Source organism: Hippocampus guttulatus, chromosome 13, assembly GCF_054856545.1.
Source record: "Hippocampus guttulatus isolate MCC_2025c chromosome 13, RoL_Hgut_1.0, whole genome shotgun sequence".
Classification (NCBI taxonomy): Eukaryota; Metazoa; Chordata; class Actinopteri; order Syngnathiformes; family Syngnathidae; genus Hippocampus; species Hippocampus guttulatus.
In genome coordinates, this window is record NC_141273.1 from 19,210,356 (window position 1) to 19,232,304 (window position 21,949).

At 44.7% G+C, this 21,949-nt stretch overlaps 1 protein-coding gene and 1 pseudogene across 5 annotated transcripts in view; both read right to left on the reverse strand.

The window, feature by feature from the left end:
• Positions 1 to 599: 599 nt before the first annotated feature.
• LOC147196783 (uncharacterized) lies at positions 600 to 2,133 on the reverse strand (annotated as a pseudogene).
• An 881-nt stretch (positions 2,134 to 3,014) lies between these two features.
• The window catches only part of gabrg1 (gamma-aminobutyric acid type A receptor subunit gamma1), a 64,084-nt gene continuing 45,149 nt past the window's right edge, over positions 3,015 to 21,949 (reverse strand). The window contains exons 10-11 of one of the 5 annotated variants that reach the window (XR_015102600.1): positions 5,248 to 5,355; positions 4,158 to 4,291 (exon numbers count right to left, since the gene is read on the reverse strand). Coding sequence is in view for 4 of the 5 variants with exons in the window: in XM_086126530.1 (XP_085982656.1) it covers positions 3,755 to 4,291 (537 nt within the window). In the remaining variant the exon portion in view is untranslated. Of the gene's footprint in view, positions 4,292 to 4,346; positions 5,356 to 21,949 lie in introns of those variants that run through there. The other 4 variants (XM_086126530.1, XM_086126529.1, XM_086126533.1 and 1 more) reach the window with 4 other exon arrangements.

Below are 21,949 nucleotides of genomic sequence, written 5' to 3' on the forward strand. Positions count from 1 at the left end.
TGTCATATCAGTTTCATATTTGTCATTATAAAACATGTCTGATCATTGAAGGTGATATGAGGGAAAAATAATAGGGTTGGACCATTTGGGATTTAGACTTCTGACATGCATTTCAGCTGTTCGGGTATACTGGATACTGCTAAGATGGGCAATCAGTACTACTGTTCGTGAAACCAGATTTTTCTAAACCCTGTCCAGGTGACCCATATTACCCTTAGCTCTGTTCTTAGTGTTGTGTTTATTCGAAAATAAATTGAAGTTTTATATTTTCTCAATTTAAAATTTTCTTTGTTTTATTTGAGAATTAATTAAAACGTTTTTTCATTTTCCTACCTGTGATACAGGTAGGAAAGTGAAAATTTGGCATACAGTATGTCAAATAAAGGGTTAAGTGATTGCCCCTAAAAATAAAGATGTGCCCTTCCTTTGGCAGCAATGATTTGAACACCAGCTCAGTTATATGTGGCTTTCTGTTCAGCCCGTGTGTTGCTGAGCGGGCATTAAATCCACCGGGAATCCCCCGCTGAATGGAGAAAAAGTCCTTAAAAATGGCAAAATTGGTCCACAAAAGTAATTAAAAGGTCCATAAATAAAAAGCAAGTGGAAGAGTGGGAACCCTGTCTTCACAAGCTTTTCACACACTGTTGCTGGTATTTTGGCCCATTCCTCCATGCAGATCTCCTCTAGAGCAGTGATGTTTTGGGGCTGTCGTTTGGCAACACGGACTTTCCACTCCCTCCACAGATTTTCTATGGGGTTGAGATCTGGAGCCTCGCTAGGCCACTCCAGGACCTTGAAATGCTTCTTACGAAGCCACTCCTTTGTTGCCCTGGCTGTGTGTTTGGGATCATTGTCATGCTGAAAGACCCAGCCACGTCTCATCTTCAATGCCCTTGCTGATGGAAGGAGATTTTCACTCCAAATCTCTCAATACATGGCCCCATTCATTTTTTCCTTTACACAGATCAGTCGTCCTGGTCCCTTTGCAGAAAAACAGCCCCAAAGCACCCCCAAAGGGAGTGGAAATGATGTTTCCACCCCCATGCTTCACAGTGGGTTTGGTGTTCTTTGGATGCAATTCAGTATTCTTTCTCCTCCAAACACGAGAACCTGTGTTTCTACCAAAAAGTTCTATTTTGGTTTCATCTGACCATAACATATTCTCCCAGTCCTCTTCTGGAGCATCCAAATGCTCTCGCGAACCGCAGACGGACATGGACGTGTACTGGCTTCAGCAGGGGGCACGCCTGGCAGTGCAGGATTTGAGTCCCTGGCGGCGCATTGTGTTACTGATTGTAGCCTTTGTTACTGTGGTCCCAGCTCTCTGTAGGTCATTCACTCGTTCCCCCTGTGTGGTTCTGGGATTTTTGCTCACCGTTCTTGTGATCATTTTGACGCCACGGGGTGAGATCTTGCATGGAGCCCCAGATTGACGGAGATGATATCAGTGGCCTTGTGTGTCTTCCATTTTCTAATAATTGCTCCCACAGTTGATTTATTTACACCAAGCGTTTTACCTATTGCAGATTCAGTCTTCCCAGCCTGGTGCAGGTCTACAATTTTGTCTCTGGTGTCCTTCGACAGCTCTTTGGTTTTAGCCATAGTGGAGTTTGGAGTGTGACTGACTGAGGTTGTAAACAGGTGTCTTTTATACCAATAATGAGTTAAAACAGGCAACATTAATACAGGTAACGAGTTAGACCACATTAGAAGAAGTTAGACCTCTTTGACAGCCAGAAATCTTGCTTCTTTGTAGCTGACCAAATACTTATTTTCCACCATGTTTGCAAATAAATTCTTTAAAAATCAAACAATGTAATTTTCTGAGTTTTTTTCCCCACATTCTGTCTCTCATGGTTGAGCTTTACCCATGTTGACAATTACAGGCCTCTCTAATCCTTTCAAGTAGGAGAACTTGCACAATTGGTGGTTGACTAAATACTTATTTGCCCCACTGTATATGGGTTTTTGAAATAGTTACTAATTAATAGTTAATAATGAAAATAGTTCAGAACTAAGGAACATTTTATTGCTAACGCCCAACTTTATTGTCAAATACAAATCCACATCGATGAAAAATAAATTAAAATACTCTGGTATTGTTCAGGGGGGCCAGACCAAATGCAGAGGCGGGCCGGCTCTAGCCAGCGGGCCGTAGTTTGCGGACCACTGATTTAGAATGTTCCATTAAATTGTCACGGATGTTTTTGGAAAATGTGGGAGGAAACTGGAGAACCCGTAGAAAACCCAGGCACGGGGAGAAAATGCAAACTCCACACAGGGAGGCCGGAGCAGGAATTGAACCCGCTAAATCTGCACTGTGAGGTTGACGTGCTAACCACTGGACCAACGGTCCGCCCCTGTTCCTCTTGCATGAATAACTTATCAGCAAAGGCGCCATTAATGCCGAGAGGCACATACGGGTTTGGGAGAAACATATGCTACCATCCAAGCAACATCATTTTTATGGACGTCCCTGCTTATCTCAGGAATACAATGCGAAACCACATTCCGCGTTTAATACAACAGTGTAGATTTGTATGATGGCTGCCTGCACTGCAGATTTGTCTCCCATTGAAAACAGCAGGTGAGAACAATATTTGTAAGATGTACAGTCATACCTCGGTTTTCGAACATCTCTGTTCTCGACCAAATCGGTTTCTGACCAGAAAAATCGAGATTTTTATGCCTTGGATTACGTCAAAAATCGTTTTTTGACCAAACTAAGCAAACCCGAATACGCCACTCGACTCCTCTCGGCACCCGGTTTTCAGCCAAACTGACCAAATTCGAATATGCCACTCGACTCCTCTCGCCTTCCTTACATGAGGAAGTGATGCTTCAAGTTAAACAAAAAGAAGAGCCAGGGGATTTTAGGCAAAAATTCCAAATCAAGACCATCGAGCCAGAGTCTTAACCGCTTTCTTGTTTTTGGAATCCATAATAGAAATCAGGTATTGCTTAGTTTCTGCTTCAAAAATTAGGAAAAGAGGTTTTGAACGGCTACATTTAGATTTGTGGCTATGGAATTTAGCTAGAATAATTCTTACATTTATAATAAAGACTTGTTTTGTCTTATTTTTCATCATTTTTGAAGAAGCCAAACATGTAGCGTTCATTGTGAGCAGACGTGTTTGTTGAGATTTACGCACTGTTATTTCTGCATTGTGTATTAGCCCCTAATCATGGCACCAAAGAAAGCAAGTGGAAGTAGTAAAGCTGGTGAAGAAAAGAGGAGAGTAGTGCGCAAAACTCTTGAATTTAAGAAAGATTTGATAAAATAAGATAACCTTTATTTGTCCCACACTGGGGAAATTTACACAAGATTGTGGGAAGAAAGAAGAAATAAGAAAAACAAAGTGTTTGCATTCACAAAATGTTACAGGTTATATAGATAACACATTTTATTTTTTATTCAGCAGCAGTCAGTAGGAACGAGCGGCGGTTTCTCTCCTTCTTGCAGCGCGGGTGTAACAGTCTCTGGCTGAAGGAGCTATCTAATGCTGTCGGAGGGGGTGGCGGGGACTGTCCATCATAGCTTTTAGCTTAGTTAGCATCCTCCTGTTGCCCACCTCCTCTAGAGTGTCTAGGGAGCAGCCCAGGACAGAACTGGCCCTCCTGACCAGTCGCTCCAGTCTCTTTCTGTCCCGGGCCGAGATGCTGCCTGACCAGCAGACAATGCCATAATGGATGGCCGAAGCCACCACCGAGTTATAGAAAGTCTTAAGGAGTGACCCCTGAACCCCAAAAGACCTCAGTTTCCTGAGTAGGAAGAGTCGGCTCTGTCCTTTCCTAAGAGGGCGTCCGTGTTCATAGACCAGTCCAGTTTATTGTTTAGAAGAACACCTAGGTACTTGTAGGAGGTCACCCTCTCTATTTCCATACCCTGGATGTTCATCAGTGCAGGTGAAGACTGTTTCCTGCAGAAATCCACAACCAACTTAGTTTTCCTAGGGTTGATCTGGAGGTGAGTCTGCTGGCACCAGTCCACAAAGTCCTTCGTCAGTCCCTTGTACTCCCAATCATCTCCTTCTGTAATGAGGCCTACAATCGCAGAGTCATCGAAGAACTTCTGAAGGTTGCAGTTTGGAGTGGTGTGTCTGAAGTCCGAGGTGTAGAGGATGAACAGGAATGGAGCCAGAACAGTCCCCTGCGGGGCTCCAGTGCTGCAGAGAAGCCTGTACGACTCACAGCGAGGAGGTAGTCTGTAATCCATGCTGTGAGGTGAGGGTCCACTCCGGCGTTCTGCAGTTTGTCTCCCAGTAAGTTGGGCTGGATGGTGTTGAAGGCACTGGAGAAATCAAAGAACATGATTCTCACAGTGCTCCCAGCCTTCTCCAGGTATAACTGATAACGAAATATGAATCAGGTGTGTGTGTGTCTGTGTTGGCTCGGGAGTTCGGCATGCCAAAATCGATAAGCAGCATCCTAAAAAAGAAAGACCATCTTAAAGTAAGTGGTGTGGCTAAAGGATCTCGTGTGTTTAGCAAACAAAGGCCACAGGTATCAGAGGAAGTGGAGAAACGTTTGCTTATTTTCATAAACGAGAAACAGCTAACAGGGGACAGTGTTAGCCAAGATGCAATTTGTGGCAAAGCAAGACAATTGTCTGGCGATTTTATAAAACGTATGTAGCATAGGGTTGCTGAGAGAGTCCATAATTAGAGCCATTACTTTCGGGTTTATTAGTTCAAGGTGTACAAGACTAATCTACAATTGTCACGATGAGAGGGACATGTTATTTCAATTTTTATGTTACAATGTTAAGGTTTGTTAAAATTGGTAAAAATAACACATACGAAATGTTTGTACAGTATTTTACATATTACCTGCTCTCTTATTACATGTATAGACAGTTTATGGTGTAAAATAGTAAAAAAAAAAAAAAGATTTAAAAAAAGTTGTTAGACTTGGAACGGACAAAAATTTACATTGATTATAATGGGAAACATGGTATCGGTTTTCGAACAGCCTTCTGGAACGGATTATGCTCGAAAACCGAGGTATGACTGTATAGTTTATTCGTTGCCATGGAGGCTGTTATGACTGACTTATGTATGTTAATGTGTGCCCATGTGTTTGATGTGGCTCTTTGCAGTAACACACTCAAAAATCGGCTCTTAGCCTCTGACTGGTTGGCCACCCCTTGTATATAGACTCCCCTTGAAGCGGATTTACTCACACTTTCACTTTGCTTGTTACAAAGTGAAGTAAAGAAAAAACTAATTTCATATTTGCTTGACCTACCAACAGGATCTTGATCAGGGGTGTCAAACTCATTTTGGTTGTGGGTTGTAGTTAAGCCTTCCTTCAGAGGGCGGGTATGTTCAATCGTGTCATCGCATTGTTAAATACCTGTACACAACAAACTGATGGATTAATAGTTTAGAAATCCAAAGTTAAGGACAATAGTTTGTTCAATAATTGTTCATGTTACAGGAATAAGGGTATTAAAAAAAATAAATCCCAACATTACTTATTACAGCTGAGAATTTAAAAATTTGGTTCAGATTTTACCAAGGATCATGGAAGTTAACATGATTTGCTTTTGCGAGCCACATACAATGATGTGGCTGGCCGGATCTGGCCCCCGGCCTTGAGTTTGATGCTTGTGATCTCGATCTTCTGGATGACCTCAACTATATGGGATGAATTAATCACAACTATCTGCCCCATTCCCAGGTAATGATTGTGATTACTGGGGTACACAAAGCCTTTGCACTGTATAAAGCAATAGAAGAAGGGGCGAACCACATGTGGACAGTCTCGGCATTTCAGCAGCATCGGCACACCATCTTTGTATGTGATGAGGATGCCACACTGGAGCTACGAGTCAAAACGGTGAAATATTTTAAAGGTACAAATGCAGCAATGTGGCTAACCCTCAAACCTCATTTAAAACTTCCAACAGTCTTACAAATTAGTTTAGAATGCTCTTAATGTGAAATAATCACTGGATTAATTTTAATAATTTTCATCTTAACCATATTTTTTTCCCTCTGTGTCTGTGTGTAACTGACTTTCGCAAATCTGATTGTCATTATAGGTTTGATGCATGTCCACAATAAACTTGTGGATCCTGTGCTCAGCATTAAGGACAAGTAACACCGAAGACTACCAAAGATGATACTCTCTTCATAAATTTAACATTAGAAGGGAGGAAAGAACAGCATTGTCTTAAAAAATGGCTGTGTATTGTCAGTGAGTGTGTTGACTGCAACTGTTGCTGCTCCTAGAATAGCGAAAAAAAATCACAAGTGTTACCCCTTTTGTGTGTGTGTGTGTGTGTGTGTGTGTGTGTGTGTGTGTGTGTGTGTGTGTGTGTGCGCAAGGCGTATTTTGTTACAGTCAGTTGCCATGTGATCTGATGTTCTAGGAAAGTAAAAAAATGTTTCGGAGCGTAAGATTAGCATGAGGAACTGGGTATTCACACGCTTGATCTGCAAAAACCACGACTTGTAATTAGCTGATATAACATTTAACAACCAATATATAACGTTTGTTGATGATGATCTCCCCCTGCCCCCCCCCAAAAAAACTACTATCCTTCAGCGCTGCGATGGCCTAGCAAGCATGATGGCTAAACCGTAGTTAAGCTAACCATTAAATGTAGTCATGAAGCACCGACATAAGTTCTTGGTGCTCCTGTCCAACTTTCAAATCTGACTGGAGTTCAAACAGAGTGTAACCAAATGTCGAGAGAGAAAATATAACACACACCACAGTCCACAAATTGGAACTAAATTAATGTTACAATACATTACTGCATACGCCATAAGACTCAAAGAGTCTAAACTGAGGCTCAGAGGGGATCGAGCCTTTTCTGTTGCTGGTCCCTCTCTCTGGAATGACCTCCCACTGAACATTCGGCAAGCCTCCTCGCTGCCCATCTTCAAAACCCTCCTCAAAACTCACTTGTATTCTTTGGCATTCGACTCAGCATGACTTAGATTTGTTCTTGGTTTTACTGTTTGGTGCTTTCTACCGCCTTTATTACCGATTTGTCTTACTGTTTATTGTGCATGTTAAATTGCTCCATGTACAGCACTTTGTATGCAGCGATGGCTGTTTGAAAGTGCTCTATAAATACTGTTGACTTGACTTGACTTGACTTGAAACGCAATCCCCCTCTATCACAGGGGTTATGTTCCAGAACACACCTGTGGTAAGTGAAATCTGCAGAAGAAATGACACCCAAGCCTTTACGGTACTCACATTTTTTAAGGTCTTTCAACACACTTAAAATGATATGAACACATGTAAACATTTATAATGTGTTTTGAAAAAGGCCAATGAATAACAAATTGTTGTATAATGTAACAATGTCTACTGACAACAAGGGCTGTCACTTCGGAATCATTTTTTAATCGATTATTTACGACCATCAAATAATTGCATACCATATTTTCATGACCATCGTCACTCCCTTTGACAATGTGGACCACAGTTCAGATCCCAGTCATGAACACTAACATCCTAATGGGGATGCTAGACCCTCGTTCCAAGCCTGTGTTAAAAATGAGTGGGATTCATCAAGAAGAGCATCTGGTGTTAAAGGTATGCCAACCATAATCACTGCGGTGACACCTGGAAAATCTCACTGATTCCAGTGTCAGCTTTCTACCAAGAGATAGCGCTGGCCGATTGTAAAATGGTAATGAGTGGTTTGCATAGAAAACAATGGACATTTGTGGCCTGGAAATGTCTGTGTGAATGGCGCACGATCGTGCCGGCAACGCCCGTGCTTTAAAAAAATAAATAAATATATATATATATATATATATATTTTTTTTTTTTTTCAGGGCCACAAATGTCCATTGTTTTCTATGCAAACCACTCATTACCATTTTACAATCGGCCAGCCATATATATATATATATAAATAAAAAAGCTTGCGCCAGGCGATGTTTGATGATGAATCTAACGCAAGAAAGTACATTCCCATTGCAATGCTGAAATAAAGGACTCTGAAATTGATAGACTTGTCATATGTCGAAAATGTTCCCCTGCATGAGTACTTTTTTATGTTTTTGTTTGTCCCGAACATGGTTATGGGTAGTTGCTGGCTGACTGTGTTTCTTTTGTATACCTGGGAGGCTCCATTAATGCAAATTTTGAACGACCCATGTCAGGATCAACTCTGCTTACAACAGGGTACATTTTTGCACAGGAAGGGATAACAAGTGCTCAGCTAAACGTTAACTGACACTACAGTCGCCAATGAGCAGCTTTCAAAACAATAGCGACACTTGATTGGCTGAAACGCTACATACGGGTATTTTTTGTGATGCATTTATGTGTTCGTGTGCTGTTTTTGCTGCCGTGATTTTTCATGCTCTAAGACTGGTAGGAGAATTTATGTATATGTCAATCATATTAATTACCTTTGGGACGAACACACAACCTGACTCGAAGTTACAGTCATTCTAATGCCCTTCTCAACTTGACAGACAGATGGACAGAAAGACAGACAGACAATACAATACAATACATGCTGATTTATATAGCGCTTTCACAACAGCGGCAGCTGTAACAAAGCGCTTAACAAAACAGTTAACATAAAGTAAAATAAATAAACATAACACATTATATGTCGGATACAAGAGACAGAATTTTTCTTTACATGAAAACAGCAGCACTGTCATATGCATGCAAGTCACTGGAAAACATGAACACATTACACAAACGTTAACATTTAACAAAGACCCACTACGGTGATCCCTCACTTGTCGCGGTTAGTGGTGATCGGGACCCTGCCACGATAAGTGAATTTTTGTGTCAGTGTATGTGGGTACCAGCATGTTTAAAATATGTAAACAGTGATAATGCTTGACATATTTGATACAAAGACGACAGCAATACATGTATTTAATCTTTAATTATAAAACCTTATAGAGTAATTAATATTCATCAGCACTGCCTTCTGAGAGAGGCGAAGAGACTTGTGTTGGTGGCATACAAGGCGGCCCTTACTTTACGCTCTGCCGGTGTAGCCGCCGTTGGCCTCCAGCTATCTCCTGGCCGGCTATCCCCGCCCAGCCGACGTGTTTATAAGACAATCGATATTGATGAGGAGGAGGCGAAGAGAGACGTGCGGCTGCTGCTGTAAGCCCAATCACACACTCTCTCTCTCTCTCTCTCTATCTCTATCCCACTTCCCTTGTGTCTCATCACACTGCATGCAAGATGCACAGCCAATCAGCTCAAGGGATAAATCCGCTCGTGCTGCCAGTGGTCGAGGTTGCGCCGGGAACCAATCATGCACCTTGAATGAGTGCCCGTTGCCTAGTTACAAGAGTAGTTGTGATGGCAGAGGAAAGGGTTTTATTGACCAGGACCAACTGCCCCTTGTTGACAAAGAATGATGCCAACCCAATGAATCAAACATGGGTTCACTCCATAAATGAGGATCGTAGAAATTAAAATGCTTGATTGGATCGTATTGAAGGCAGATGAAAGCTATAGAAAGAGAACTCCTGCATAGTTAGTGGATTTATCCAAGTGTCTGGTGATAAGATGGATGAGCAGAGCGTCGTCTGTGGCACAACTGGTTTTATATGTAATCTGTAATGGATCAGAATCAGAATCATCTTTATTGGCCAAGTATGTAGAACACACAAGGAATTTGTCTCCGGTATAACACGCTGCATTAGTATCATCGTAAACAACAAATCATTGAACCATTTTAGAGTAACCAGTAGCAGTATTTGTAGTACAAGAAGAGTGACTACGTCAGTGACTGTTTAAGGAGTTAATGGCTAGAGGGAAGAAGCTGTTTAAGTGTCTACTGGATTTGGTGCGCATGGATCTGTAGCGTCTGCCTGAGGGGAGTAGCTGGAAAAGGTGGTGGGCAGGGTGCGGGGGATCCAGGAGGATTTTCCGTGCCCTTGTCTTGATTCTTGCAGTGTGCAAGTCCTCAAGAGTGGGTAGGGCGGTGCCAACGATTTTTTCCGCCGTCCTAACTGTCCGTTGAAGTCGGATTTTGTCCTTTTTTGTGGCGGCCCCAAACCAAACCGTGATGGAAGAACACAGGATTGATTCGATGACTGCCGTGTAGAACTGTCGTAGCACCTCCTGTGGCAGGCCATGCTTCCTCAGCAGCCTCAGGAAGTACATCCTCTGCCGCGCCCTTTTCAGGATGGAGATGGTGTTGACTTCCCACTTCATGTCCTGGGAGACTGTGATTCCCAGGAACTTGAAGGTCTCGACGGTTGACACGGGGCAGTTGGATAGTGTGAGGGGCAACTGTGGAGAAGAATGTTTCCTGAAGTCCACGATCATCTCTACAGTCTTGAGCGTGTTCAGCCCGAGGTTGTGTCGGCTGCACCAGAGCTCCAGCTGCTCCACTTGTTGGCGGTACGCAGACTCGTCGCCGTCTTTGATGAGACCGATGACCGTGGTGTCGTCAGCGAACTTTATGAGTTTGACAGCTGGATCTGTTGAGGTGCAATCGTTTGTGTAGAGAGAGAAGAGCAGTGGAGAGAGGACACATCCCTGTGGGGCTCCAGTGCTGGTGGTGCGTATTGATGATGTTGTTGCTCCCAGTCTCACCTGTTGTGTCCGTCCCGTCAGGAAGCTGAGGATCCACTGGCAGATCGTAGGGGACACACCGAGGTGGAGAAGTTTGGGGGTGAGGAGTTCCGGGATGATGGTGTTGAACGCAGAGCTGAAATCCACAAACAGAATCCTTGCATAGGTCCCTGTGCTGTCGAGGTGCTCGAGGATGTAGTGCAGACCTATGTTGACCGCGTCTTCCACAGACCTGTTTGCCCGGTAGGCAAACTGGAGAGGGTCCAGCAGGGGTCCGGTGACGTTCTTTAGGTGGTTCAGCACAAGGCGTTCAAAGGACTTCATGACCACAGACGTCAGGGCGACAGGCCTATAGTCGTTCAGTTCCGATGTTGCCGATTTCTTGGGAACTGGGATGATGGTAGACTGTTTGCCGTTCACAGAGTTTTGTAAATGATGGAGCAGGATTCTCAAGAGCCTTCATGATTTCTGAAGTTAATGTCTGGGTTCGAAATCCTTATTTTCTTGAGTACGCTGAATTTTGGTTATTGGTTTGATATGTGAAGTTTTCTATGCAGTGGGAACTGGGCATGAGTCAATAGATATGGGTGTCCAAATTCGGTCCTCGAGGGCCCCTGTCCTGCCTGTTTTGCAGCCCTCCCAGGAGCCTGCTTGACCTCAGTGCAGCCTTTGACACCATCTCTCACTCCATCCTCCTCGACAGACTCTCCTCCATTGGCATCACCAGCATCCCCCTCTCCTGGTTCCGCTCCTATCTTTCTGACCGCACCCAGTTTATCCAGCTCAAATGTTTTAGATCTCACCCCTTTCCCCTCACTTCAGGTGTTCCTCAGGGTTCTGTCCTTGGTCCCTTGCTGTTTCTAATCTATCTTCTCCCCCTTGGTAATATCTTCAGGAAACATCACATTCACTTTCACTGCTACGCGGATGACACCCAGCTCTACATCTCTACCAAACCTAATACCATACTCCCACCATCCTCCCTAACCAACTGCCTGCAGGAATTAAAATCTTGGTTCACCTCAAACTTCCTCAAATTGAATAGCAATAAAACTAAACTCCTCCTCATTGGCACCAAATCCACCCTAAACAAAATAAACAATTTCTCCATTCCCTTTGACAGCTCTTCCATCTCCCCCTCTCCTCAGGTCAAGAGTCTGGGTGTCATCCTTGATAGCACCCTCTCCTTCACCTCACATATCAACCACATCACTCGTTCTGCATATTATCATCTTAGAAACATCCACCGGCTCCGCTCTTCTCTCACTCCTCAGTCCACTGCTATACTTGTTCATACCCTCGTCACCTCGCGACTCGATTACTGTAATTCCCTCCTGCTCGGTCTCCCTCAAAAAAACCCTCCATAAGCTTCAGCTGGTCCAAAATTCAGCCACCCGCATTATCACACTCACACCATACATAAACCATATTACACCTGTCCTCCAACATCTCCACTGGCTCCCCATTTTACACCGCATTCAATATAAAATCCTGCTCCTCACATTCAAATCCATCCATAACCTAGCCCCTCCATACCTATCTGACCTCATCCATATTCCTACACCTGTCCGCTCTCTTCGTTCTTCCTCCTCTCTGTCCCCCCTGCTCGCCTCGTCACCATGGGAAACAGAGGCTTCAGTCGCTCTGCTCCCCAACTCTGGAACACACTCCCCGCTGACCTTCGTAATACGGACTCATTAACACATTTCAAATCCAGCCTCAAAACACATCTGTTTAGACAAGCCTACTCACTCGGACCATAAAGCCATTATTTTTATTTATTTATTTTTTGTTGTATTTTTTCTTATATTATTTGATGCTGTTTTTAACATTGTGTTTGTGATTTTAACTGCTTGTTGTAAGGTGTCCTTGAGTTTCTGAAAAGGCGCCCACAAATAAAATGTATTATTATTATTATTATTATCATACCGGATTCAAATAATCAGGATCGTTCTAATGCTACTTCAGAGCTGGCTGATGATCTGATCATCTCAATTAGGTGTGTTGCTGCTGGAAAACAGGCAGGACGGCGGCCCTCCAGGCCTCGAGCTGGACATGCCTTATTTAGGGTCTTCTGAAGCATTAACTTGTCTTTAAAAACAATGACCGTATCATCAGCCTGTATCACTGATTTTAAATTATTTGTGAAATATCTTCATGCCGTTTAAATCTGAGTTGTTCACTATAAGATAGGCCAGGGTTGTCCGACTCATTTTTGTCGCGGTGACAGTGAAACATCAAAAATGCTTCATTGTCTCATTGCATTACTTGTACACAACTAATTCAATGGATTACTAATTTTGAAATCAGTCATCTGTAATAGTTTGTTCAATTATTTTTCATATGAGCACGGGGTAACAAAAACAGGTCAGCAAAATCTTAACGTTATTAATTATACATGACAATTATACATTTCGGAAGAGATTTTAGCATAGATCATGCAATGTGACAAACATCATTTTCTTTCGTGGGCCTCATAAAATAACATTTCATTAAAGTGACAAATCACAGTTCAACATCTGTGCAATAGGCCAATAATTGTGTGCATAAAATGAATAATTTTGGCAAAATCCTTGTTTAATTTTTGGGTCACTTCTTGTCGATTGTGGGGCATTTAGGTCACTTTCTGTTGATTTTGAGTCACTTCCTGTTGATTTTGGGCTACTTGTGCGCCGACAGGTATGGCAGCCTCGGTCACACGCTCCCTAGTATTATCCCTGTTTTTGTCCTTTTCGTTAGTTTTTGGCGACCCTGAGCGGCTTACTTACACGAGGGAAAAGTTGCTGCGCATTGGGGAGTCTACGCTCGGTCTTTTTTCACCAACACACGAAAACCCACAAGGTTTTTCGGAGCTAATCGCAAGCGGAGCGGTTGCGCTGTACGGAGCATGGAAACGCCGCCGGAGGAGGGGGAAGAGAGCCGGCGTGCTCGTCAAGCTCCGGCAGCGCGGATTTCGAACCCCGCTCCCATCGATCCATCTTGCTAATCTACGATCTCTGCCAAACAAGATGGATGAACTTCTTCTCCTCACAAAGACCAACAAAACCTTTGCACGTTCTGCTGCGCTCTGCTTCACTGAAACCTGGCTCAGTGACCGCCACCCGGATTCCGCGCTACATCTACCCGGCTTCCGCCTTCTCCGAGCCGACCGCGACACGGAGCTATCAGGGAAATCGAAAGGTGGCGGGATTTGCTTCTATATCAACAAAGAATGGTGCACTGATGTCACGAAGCTCGACGCACACTGCAGCCCGGACCTGGAGTCGCTGTCTTTAAACTGCAAGCCATTCTACTCGCCACGTGAGTTCACCTCCTTTTTACTAGTCGGTGTTTACATTGCGCCACAAGCTAACGCTAACACGGCGATACAAACGCTAGCCGAACAAGTAAACAAACTCGAACTAAAATACCCAGAGTCACCCCTGATAATTTTGGGCGATTTTAATAGAGCACATCTTAACCGTGAACTTCCCAGATATAAGCAGCACATCGACTGTTTCACCAGAGAAGGCAACATTCTAGACCACTGCTATACAACAATCAAAAATTCATACCGATCGGTCGCCCGTGCAGCATTGGGTCTTTCTGACCACAATTTAATCCACTTAATACCTACATACAGACAGAAACTCAAATGTGCTAAACCGGTTGTTAAGACTGTGAAAAAATGGACAGATGAAGCAAAGCTAGCTCTACAAGAATGCTTAGACTGCACTGATTGGGGCGTCTTTGAAACTTCAACGGGCACACTGGATGAACACACAGACACTGTAACATCATACATCAGTTTCTGTGAGGACATGTGTGTACCAACGAAGTCCTTCCGCTCCTTCAATAATAACAAGCCATGGTTTACTCCCAAACTCAGGCAACTCAGGAAAGAGAAAGAGGACGCATTTAGAAGTGGAGATCGGGCACTGTACAAACACGCCCGAAACCAATTGACAAAGGAAATTAACATCGCTAAGAGAAGCTATGCAGAGAGGCTGAAAAAACAGTTCTCTGCTAACGACTCTGCATCTGTATGGAATGGCCTGAACGCAATCACTAACTATAGAATGCCCCCCCCCCCAAACAGTGAACAATAAGGGTCTTGCTAATGAACTAAACATGTTTTTCTGCCGATTTGAAAAGGTCACCCCCGTTTCCCACACACACCCACCTCTACCAGAAACCACTCTACCTACCCCCCCACCCTCTTTTTCTCCACTACAGATCCACGAACAGGATGTGAGACGGCTCTTCAAGCAGCAGAAGATCAAGAAAGCTGCGGGGCCCGACAAAGTGTCCCCCTCCTGCCTGAAAGTCTGCGCTGACCAGCTGGCTCCGGTCTTCACACAAATCTTCAACAGATCTCTGGAGCTGTGTGAGGTCCCATCCTGCTTCAAACAGTCTACCATCATCCCAGTTCCCAAGAAATCGGCAACATCGGAACTGAACGACTATAGGCCTGTCGCCCTGACGTCTGTGGTCATGAAGTCCTTTGAACGCCTTGTGCTGAACCACCTAAAGAACGTCACCGGACCCTTGCTGGACCCTCTCCAGTTTGCCTACCGGGCAAACAGGTCTGTGGAAGACGCAGTCAACATAGGTCTGCACTACATCCTCGAGCACCTCGACAGCACAGGGACCTACCCAAGGATTCTGTTTGTGGATTTCAGCTCTGCGTTCAACACCATCATCCCGGAACTCCTCACCCCCAAACGTCTCCACCTCGGTGTGTCCCCTACGATCTGCCAGTGGATCCTCAGCTTCCTGACAGGACGGACACAACAGGTGAGACTGGGAGCAACAACATCATCAATACGCACCACCAGCACTGGAGCCCCACAGGGATGTGTCCTCTCTCCACTGCTCTCTACACAAACGATTGCACCTCAACAGATCCAGCTGTCAAACTCATAAAGTTCGCAGACGACACCACGGTCATCGGTCTCATCAAAGACGGCAACGAGTCTGCGTACCGCCAACAAGTGGAGCAGCTGGAGCTCTGGTGCAGCCGACACAACCTCGGGCTGAACACGCTCAAGACTGTAGAGATGATCGTGGACTTCAGGAAACACTCTTCTCCACAGTTGCCCCTCACACTATCCAACTGCCCTGTGTCAACCGTCGAGACCTTCAAGTTCCTGGGAATCACAGTCTCCCAGGACATGAAGTGGGAAGTCAACACCATCTCCATCCTGAAAAGGGCCCGGCAGAGGATGTACTTCCTGAGGCTGCTGAGGAAACATGGCCTGCCACAGGATGTGCTACGACAGTTCTACACGGCAGTCATCGAATCAATCCTGTGTTCTTCCATCACGGTTTGGTTTGGGGCCGCCACAAAAAAGGACAAAATCCGACTTCAACGGACAGTTAGGACGGCGGAAAAAATCATTGGCACCGCCCTACCCACTCTTGAGGACTTGCACACTGCAAGAATCAAGACAAGGGCACGGAAAATCCTCCTGGATCCCCCGCACCCTGCCCACCACCTTTTCCAGCTACTCCCCTCAGGCAGACGCTACAGATCCATGCGCACCAAATCCAGTAGACACTTAAACAGCTTCTTCCCTCTAGCCATTAACTCCTTAAACAGTCACTGACGTAGTCACTCTTCTTGTACTACAAATGCTGCTACTGGTTACTCTAAAATGGTTCAATGATTTGTTGTTTACGATGATACTAATGCAGCGTGTTATACCGGAGACAAATTCCTTGTGTGTTCTACATACTTGGCCAATAAAGATGATTCTGATTCTGATTCTGATTCTTACGGGTCACTTAGTGTTTATTTTGGGGTACATCTGGTTCACTTCCTATTGATTGTGTGGCACTTCCAGGTCACTTCCTGTTGTTTTTATGGCACTTCGGTGTCACTGACTTTCAAATTTGTGGCACTTACAGGTCACTTCCTATCGATTTTGGGGCACATCCGGAATAGTAGTAGTAATAATCATAATAATCATCATAATATTATGAACAGAATAATGTCAGTCATAATACTAAAAATAATTATTGTTTTTTTTATAAAGCTTGGATAATGTATGAATGCCTACTGAAGCTTCAGTTATTTTTTTTTTCATTAACTAGCACTTTAAATTTAATGTCCTGGGTACGACGTTAAACTGCATCCAACTGGTCCTCCAGGTTGGGGGTTGGGCGTGAGGTTAACAACCTCACCCTGTAAAACAAAACCTGTTACAGAAACGACGAGAGGAAGCCATTCCGGTAAACCACGGCGAAGAAGAGACGGCACATCCTTGGATGTATCTATGACGGGGCCGGGTGAAATCCAGCAGGAAGCCCGACCCCTGATGACCCCGATCTTTGGAACCAAAACCAACACCAGAGTAGGCACCTGGAATGTGCGCACAATGTTCCAGTCTGGTCGCATGGACCAGGTGCTGAAGAATATGAGGGACTATCGCCTGGACATCTTAGGCGTTAGTGAAATGAGGTGGACGGGGCAAGGGCGTCTCGTGGTTGATGGAGCAACTTTTCTGTACTCTGGGAAGCAAGACCACCATTCCCATGGAGTCGGCATCATCCTCTCCAATAGTGCAGCAAAAGCATTGATTGGATGGAAGCCGGTGAATGAACGGATTATTACAGCAAGGCTCTACACCAGATATGCCAAAGTAACCATCGTACAAGTCTATGCCCCAACCGAAGCTGCCTCAGCGGACGATAAAGACACATTCTACAACCAGCTCCAGACCGTGCTTGAGGAAATCCCCAGACATGACATCAAAATGCTGATTGGAGACTTCAACGCAAAACTGGATAATGACAGAAGGGGCCTGAATGCCACAGTTGGACCACATGGGTCTGCAGGCTCCACGAACGACAACGGGGAGAGACTGTTGATGCTAACCAGTACCAACGGCCTCAGCATTGGCAACACCTTTTTTGAGCACAAGCGGATCCACAAAGTAACCTGGGTTTCACCTGGTGGCGGGACCCAGAACGAACTGGACTACATCTGCATCAACACAAGGTGGCGCTCGTCATTGCTCGACGTTCGCTCCCACAGAGGTGCAGATGTGGGTTCAGACCACTTCCTTGTGGTGAGTAAAATCAAGCTGAAGCTGAAGAAGGTGAAAAAGGTGCAGCCCAAGAGACCTTACGCAGTGGACAAGCTAAAGGATAACAACATCTCAGAAAGCTTCTGTGAGGAGTTGAGTAGGAAGCTCAAGGTATCACAACACCTTGCAAACATTGAGGAGCAGTGGAGTATGTTCTCTTGTGCCATTGCTGAAACTGCAGAAGCAGTTATCAGCAGAAAGAGGGGTACCAACAAAGAGAGATGGATAACAGACGACACCTGGAAGTTGATTGATGAAAGGAAAGTGGCCAAGATAAAAAGAGAACAAAAGAGGAGGCTCCGGAGCTGGAGGATGGAAGACGAGGAGTACAGGCGCTTGGACAGGGCAGTGAAGAAGAGTTGCAGGAAGGATAAAAGACAGTGGCTAGAAGAGAAAGCAAGAGAGGCACAGGAAGCAGCCGAGAACAACAACACGACGACCCGATACAAGATCGTGCGGGAGCTAACCAACTCCAGGAGCAGCTCTAGCGTGCCAATCAGGAGCAAGGATGGCAGGACACTTCTAAGCGACGAGGAGCAAGAAGCAAGATGGCTGGAACACTTCAGGGAGGTTCTCAACCAACCAATGCCTCCCGTGCTCTTCAATTTCGATCAAGAGACACCAGCTCCAGCTCTAAATATTACATCGAAAGAGATATCCGAGACTGAGGTTGCCAAAGCAATCAAGGGCCTTAAGAACAACAAGGCACCGGGACTCGATGAGGTAGCTGCCGAGATGTTGAAACACGGCCAAGACGCTGTTGTGGAGAGCCTTGCCCACCTGTTCAACCTGATTTGGCATGCTGAAGAGGTTCCTGCCGACTGGAGACGTGGGGTCATTGTCACGCTTCCTAAGAAGGGAAACCTCGCAGACTGCAATAACTGGCGGGGCATTACACTGCTGTCAATCCCCAGCAAGGTATTCTGCAGTGTCCTGCTACATCGCCTTAAAGATGAAGTGGATAACATCTTGAGGGAAGAGCAAGCCGGTTTCAGGAAGGGAAGGTCTTGCGCCGAACAGATCTTTACCCTTCGAAACATCATAGAGCAGTGCCAAGAACTTAAGACACCACTCATGATCAACTATATCGATTTCAAGAAAGCCTTCGACAGCATCCACCGGGAGTCACTGTGGCAGATCGTCCAGCTGTATGGTGTACCCCTCAAGTACATCAACATCTTCAGGTCATTGTACCACAACTCAACCTGTTGTGTCAAAACCAACAGTGGCACAACTGATGATTTTGACATTGTCACTGGTGTAAGACAGGGTTGCATTCTGTCACCCCCACTCTTCATCATCATAATTGACTTTGTGATGAGAAAGTCCATCACAGGGGAAAAAGTTGGTATCAAGTGGGGAGGGAGCAGACTAGCTGACCTGGAATTTGCAGATGATTTGGCTCTGTTAAGTCACACCCAGCCCGCACTCCAGGAGTTGACCAACAATCTGCATGAGCACGGAGTTAAGGTCGGTTTACGAATTAGCCAGGAAAAGACCAAGGCCATGGCCGTCGGACAGCACCAACACCTTCAACCACTCACTCTACACCAACATGACATAGAGTACATTGACAGCTTCACATATCTTGGGAGTAACATCTCAAATACAGGTGGTGTGGAGAAAGACGTCAACAGTAGACTTGGTAAAGCTGCGGGAGTGTTCCAACGCCTCCGCAACATCTGGTCATCGAAAGCCATCACTACGACCACCAAGCTACGCCTCTATATGTCAGTGGTTATCCCAACAGCGATTTACGCCTGTGAGACATGGATGAAGACAGCCAACATTACCAACAAGTTAGATGTCTTTCATCGGCGTTGCCTGAGATCCATCCTGAGGATCTCATGGAGAGACCACATCACCAACGAGGTGATGAAGAGGGCAGGAGTGGCTGAACTGTCAGACATTGTCTCTGAAAGGAGAAGGAAAATGATCGGCCACGTACTCGGGCTGCCAAGAGAGAGACCGGCAAGTGTGGCCATGGACTGGATGCCAGAGGGTGGAAAGAGGAAGAGAGGTAGGCCAAAGAAGACGTGGAGACAGACTGCCAAAGAAGACCTCAGTGAGATGGGTGTCAGCTGGCATGGAGCAAGAAGGGTCGCCAGTGACCGGAACAAATGGAGGAGGCTCGTCGCCCAATGTTCCAAATAGGAGCGGGCGGAACTAACTAACTAACTAACTAAATTTAATGAAATGGGCATTTCTTGACAAGAAATTCTGCATCATCTTCCATCATGTATTTGATCATAAAAGTAACTACTGAAGGTTTTACTATTTAATTGCTTTGATTTTTCAAGGTAACAAGTTGACTGTGTTCCAAGTAAACTAATTTTTTCCGATGCACTGTGGGGGGTTGAAAGAAACGTGCAGAGAGCTCTGAAGGAATTTGATTAATTGTTTGGAGTTCATGTGTTTATTTTCTTTTCATGCAAGCAATGTTTATAAAATGATCAAAAGGCACTCCTCAACAATTATTTTCTGTGGGAAAAATTGGTTACTGGAAAATCTGATTGGCTGGTCATTTGAGTCACCTAGTTTAAACTGTCGCCAACCAATGAGAAGGATTAAATTGTCCGTGGTGTGGACAAGAATAATAAGAGATAGTTTGTTCCAGCAGTGTATGGTTCAGTGTTCATTATGATAGGAAGAGACGACGGCTGAGGCAATAGGGAATATAACAGGTGTGCAAAGAGCATGAGGGTTGAAATGTGAACTGAAACGGGTGAGGGTGTGGATTTGGGTTTTGTGTCATACGGGTGGAGAAGAATGAATGGGATGTTATGCTATGTTCACACCGATGGGGAACATAGCATAAACTAGTGGTCCCCAACCCCCGGGCCGCGGACTGTTCCCGGTCCGTGGGTCATTTGGTACCAGGCCACACAGAAAGAATAAATAACTTGCATTACTTCCGTTTTATTTATTTCACATTGTGAAAGATGTTTTATTTTGCAAAATTACCGGATTCTCTGTTACGCCAGTCTACACCATGTCACACCTCTCGGTCACGTGATAGGTTACCGCTAAAATGAAACCTGGGAGCGAGTAAAATGTTTAAAAAAACAAAGTGTTTGGAAAGTTTCTTTGGGAAGGGGAAAAAGCCCAGCCAGGAGACAGAAGAGGAGCTCACGACTTCCAAGAAAAAGAAGGCTACATTTAATAGACAGTATCAGGAGTCCTACTTAAAATAAGGATTTGTCTCAACTAGAGATGCCCACACATCAAGCCCACTCTGCATAATATGCGGCAATGGTGAGTTGTATTTTTCATGCACTTTGTATCTGATTTTGAAGGCACGTTTAAAAGTTACCATAGCGACCAGGGAGTGTTGCGGCCAAATAGGACGTTCCTCGTGTCATGATTCGTTTTTATTTTTATGTTTAGAAAATACCACAGTATCATGCAGGTCATGTCATATTATTTTGTTGTATTTATCCGCCACACCTTAAACTTTAAGGTGGGCAAACTACGGCCCGCGGGCCGGATCCGGCCCGTTGGTCTTTTTAATCCGGCCCGCCGAAGATTGGTGCACAATTAAGGTTTGATTGCATTCATTTCGTTTGGACTTGTAATGACAGGTATTTCAACACCAGGTGGCGCAGTTACTTCAAGTTACAGAGCACAGGGAGGGAGGGGAAGACGAAGAAAGAGAGAGAGAGTAATGACCATGGAAGGGAAAGTGATATGTATCTGATTAAACGAAGCGGGTAACAAAGTACGAAACATTCAGGAGACGCCTGGAGTCGGAAAGACTCAAATCTACGAGACTTTGAAAAACAAGGAAGCGATTCTTACTCGGTCCGATTCTGGCAATTTCCATGCTCAGAGTGAATTGCTTGTGGCTCGAGTAAATGAACATTTCCTAGAATGGTTTGATTGTTATCATGTTAAAAACTTTCCGCAAACTGGACCGCTAATAAGAGTCGGAGAGCAGTCAAATGTGTAGAGCGTGAACAACAGGGGGCTCAGTACACATCCTTGAGGAGAACCGGTGCTGAGTGTGATGGTGGAGGAGAATGTATAAAACATTCTCCTCCACATATTATTACTGGCATACAAAGACATTGTGCTTGCTATCTTCTTTATTTTCTATTTCTAACTTTTGGCCCGGCCCTCCACAATATTTTCTGCTTCTCATTTGGCTCCCCTGGGAAAATAATTGCCCACCCCTGCTAAAGGCTGGTCCCTGAAAATATTGTCTGACATTAAACCGGTCCGTGGACAAAAAAGGTTGGGGACCGCTCCTATAAACGTGCTGAGCCTGTCATTTTTCTTCTCACAGGATAAATCTGTCATTCCTTTATTCGCACTACAACACAACAGAGAAAGAGAGGGGGCTCATCTTT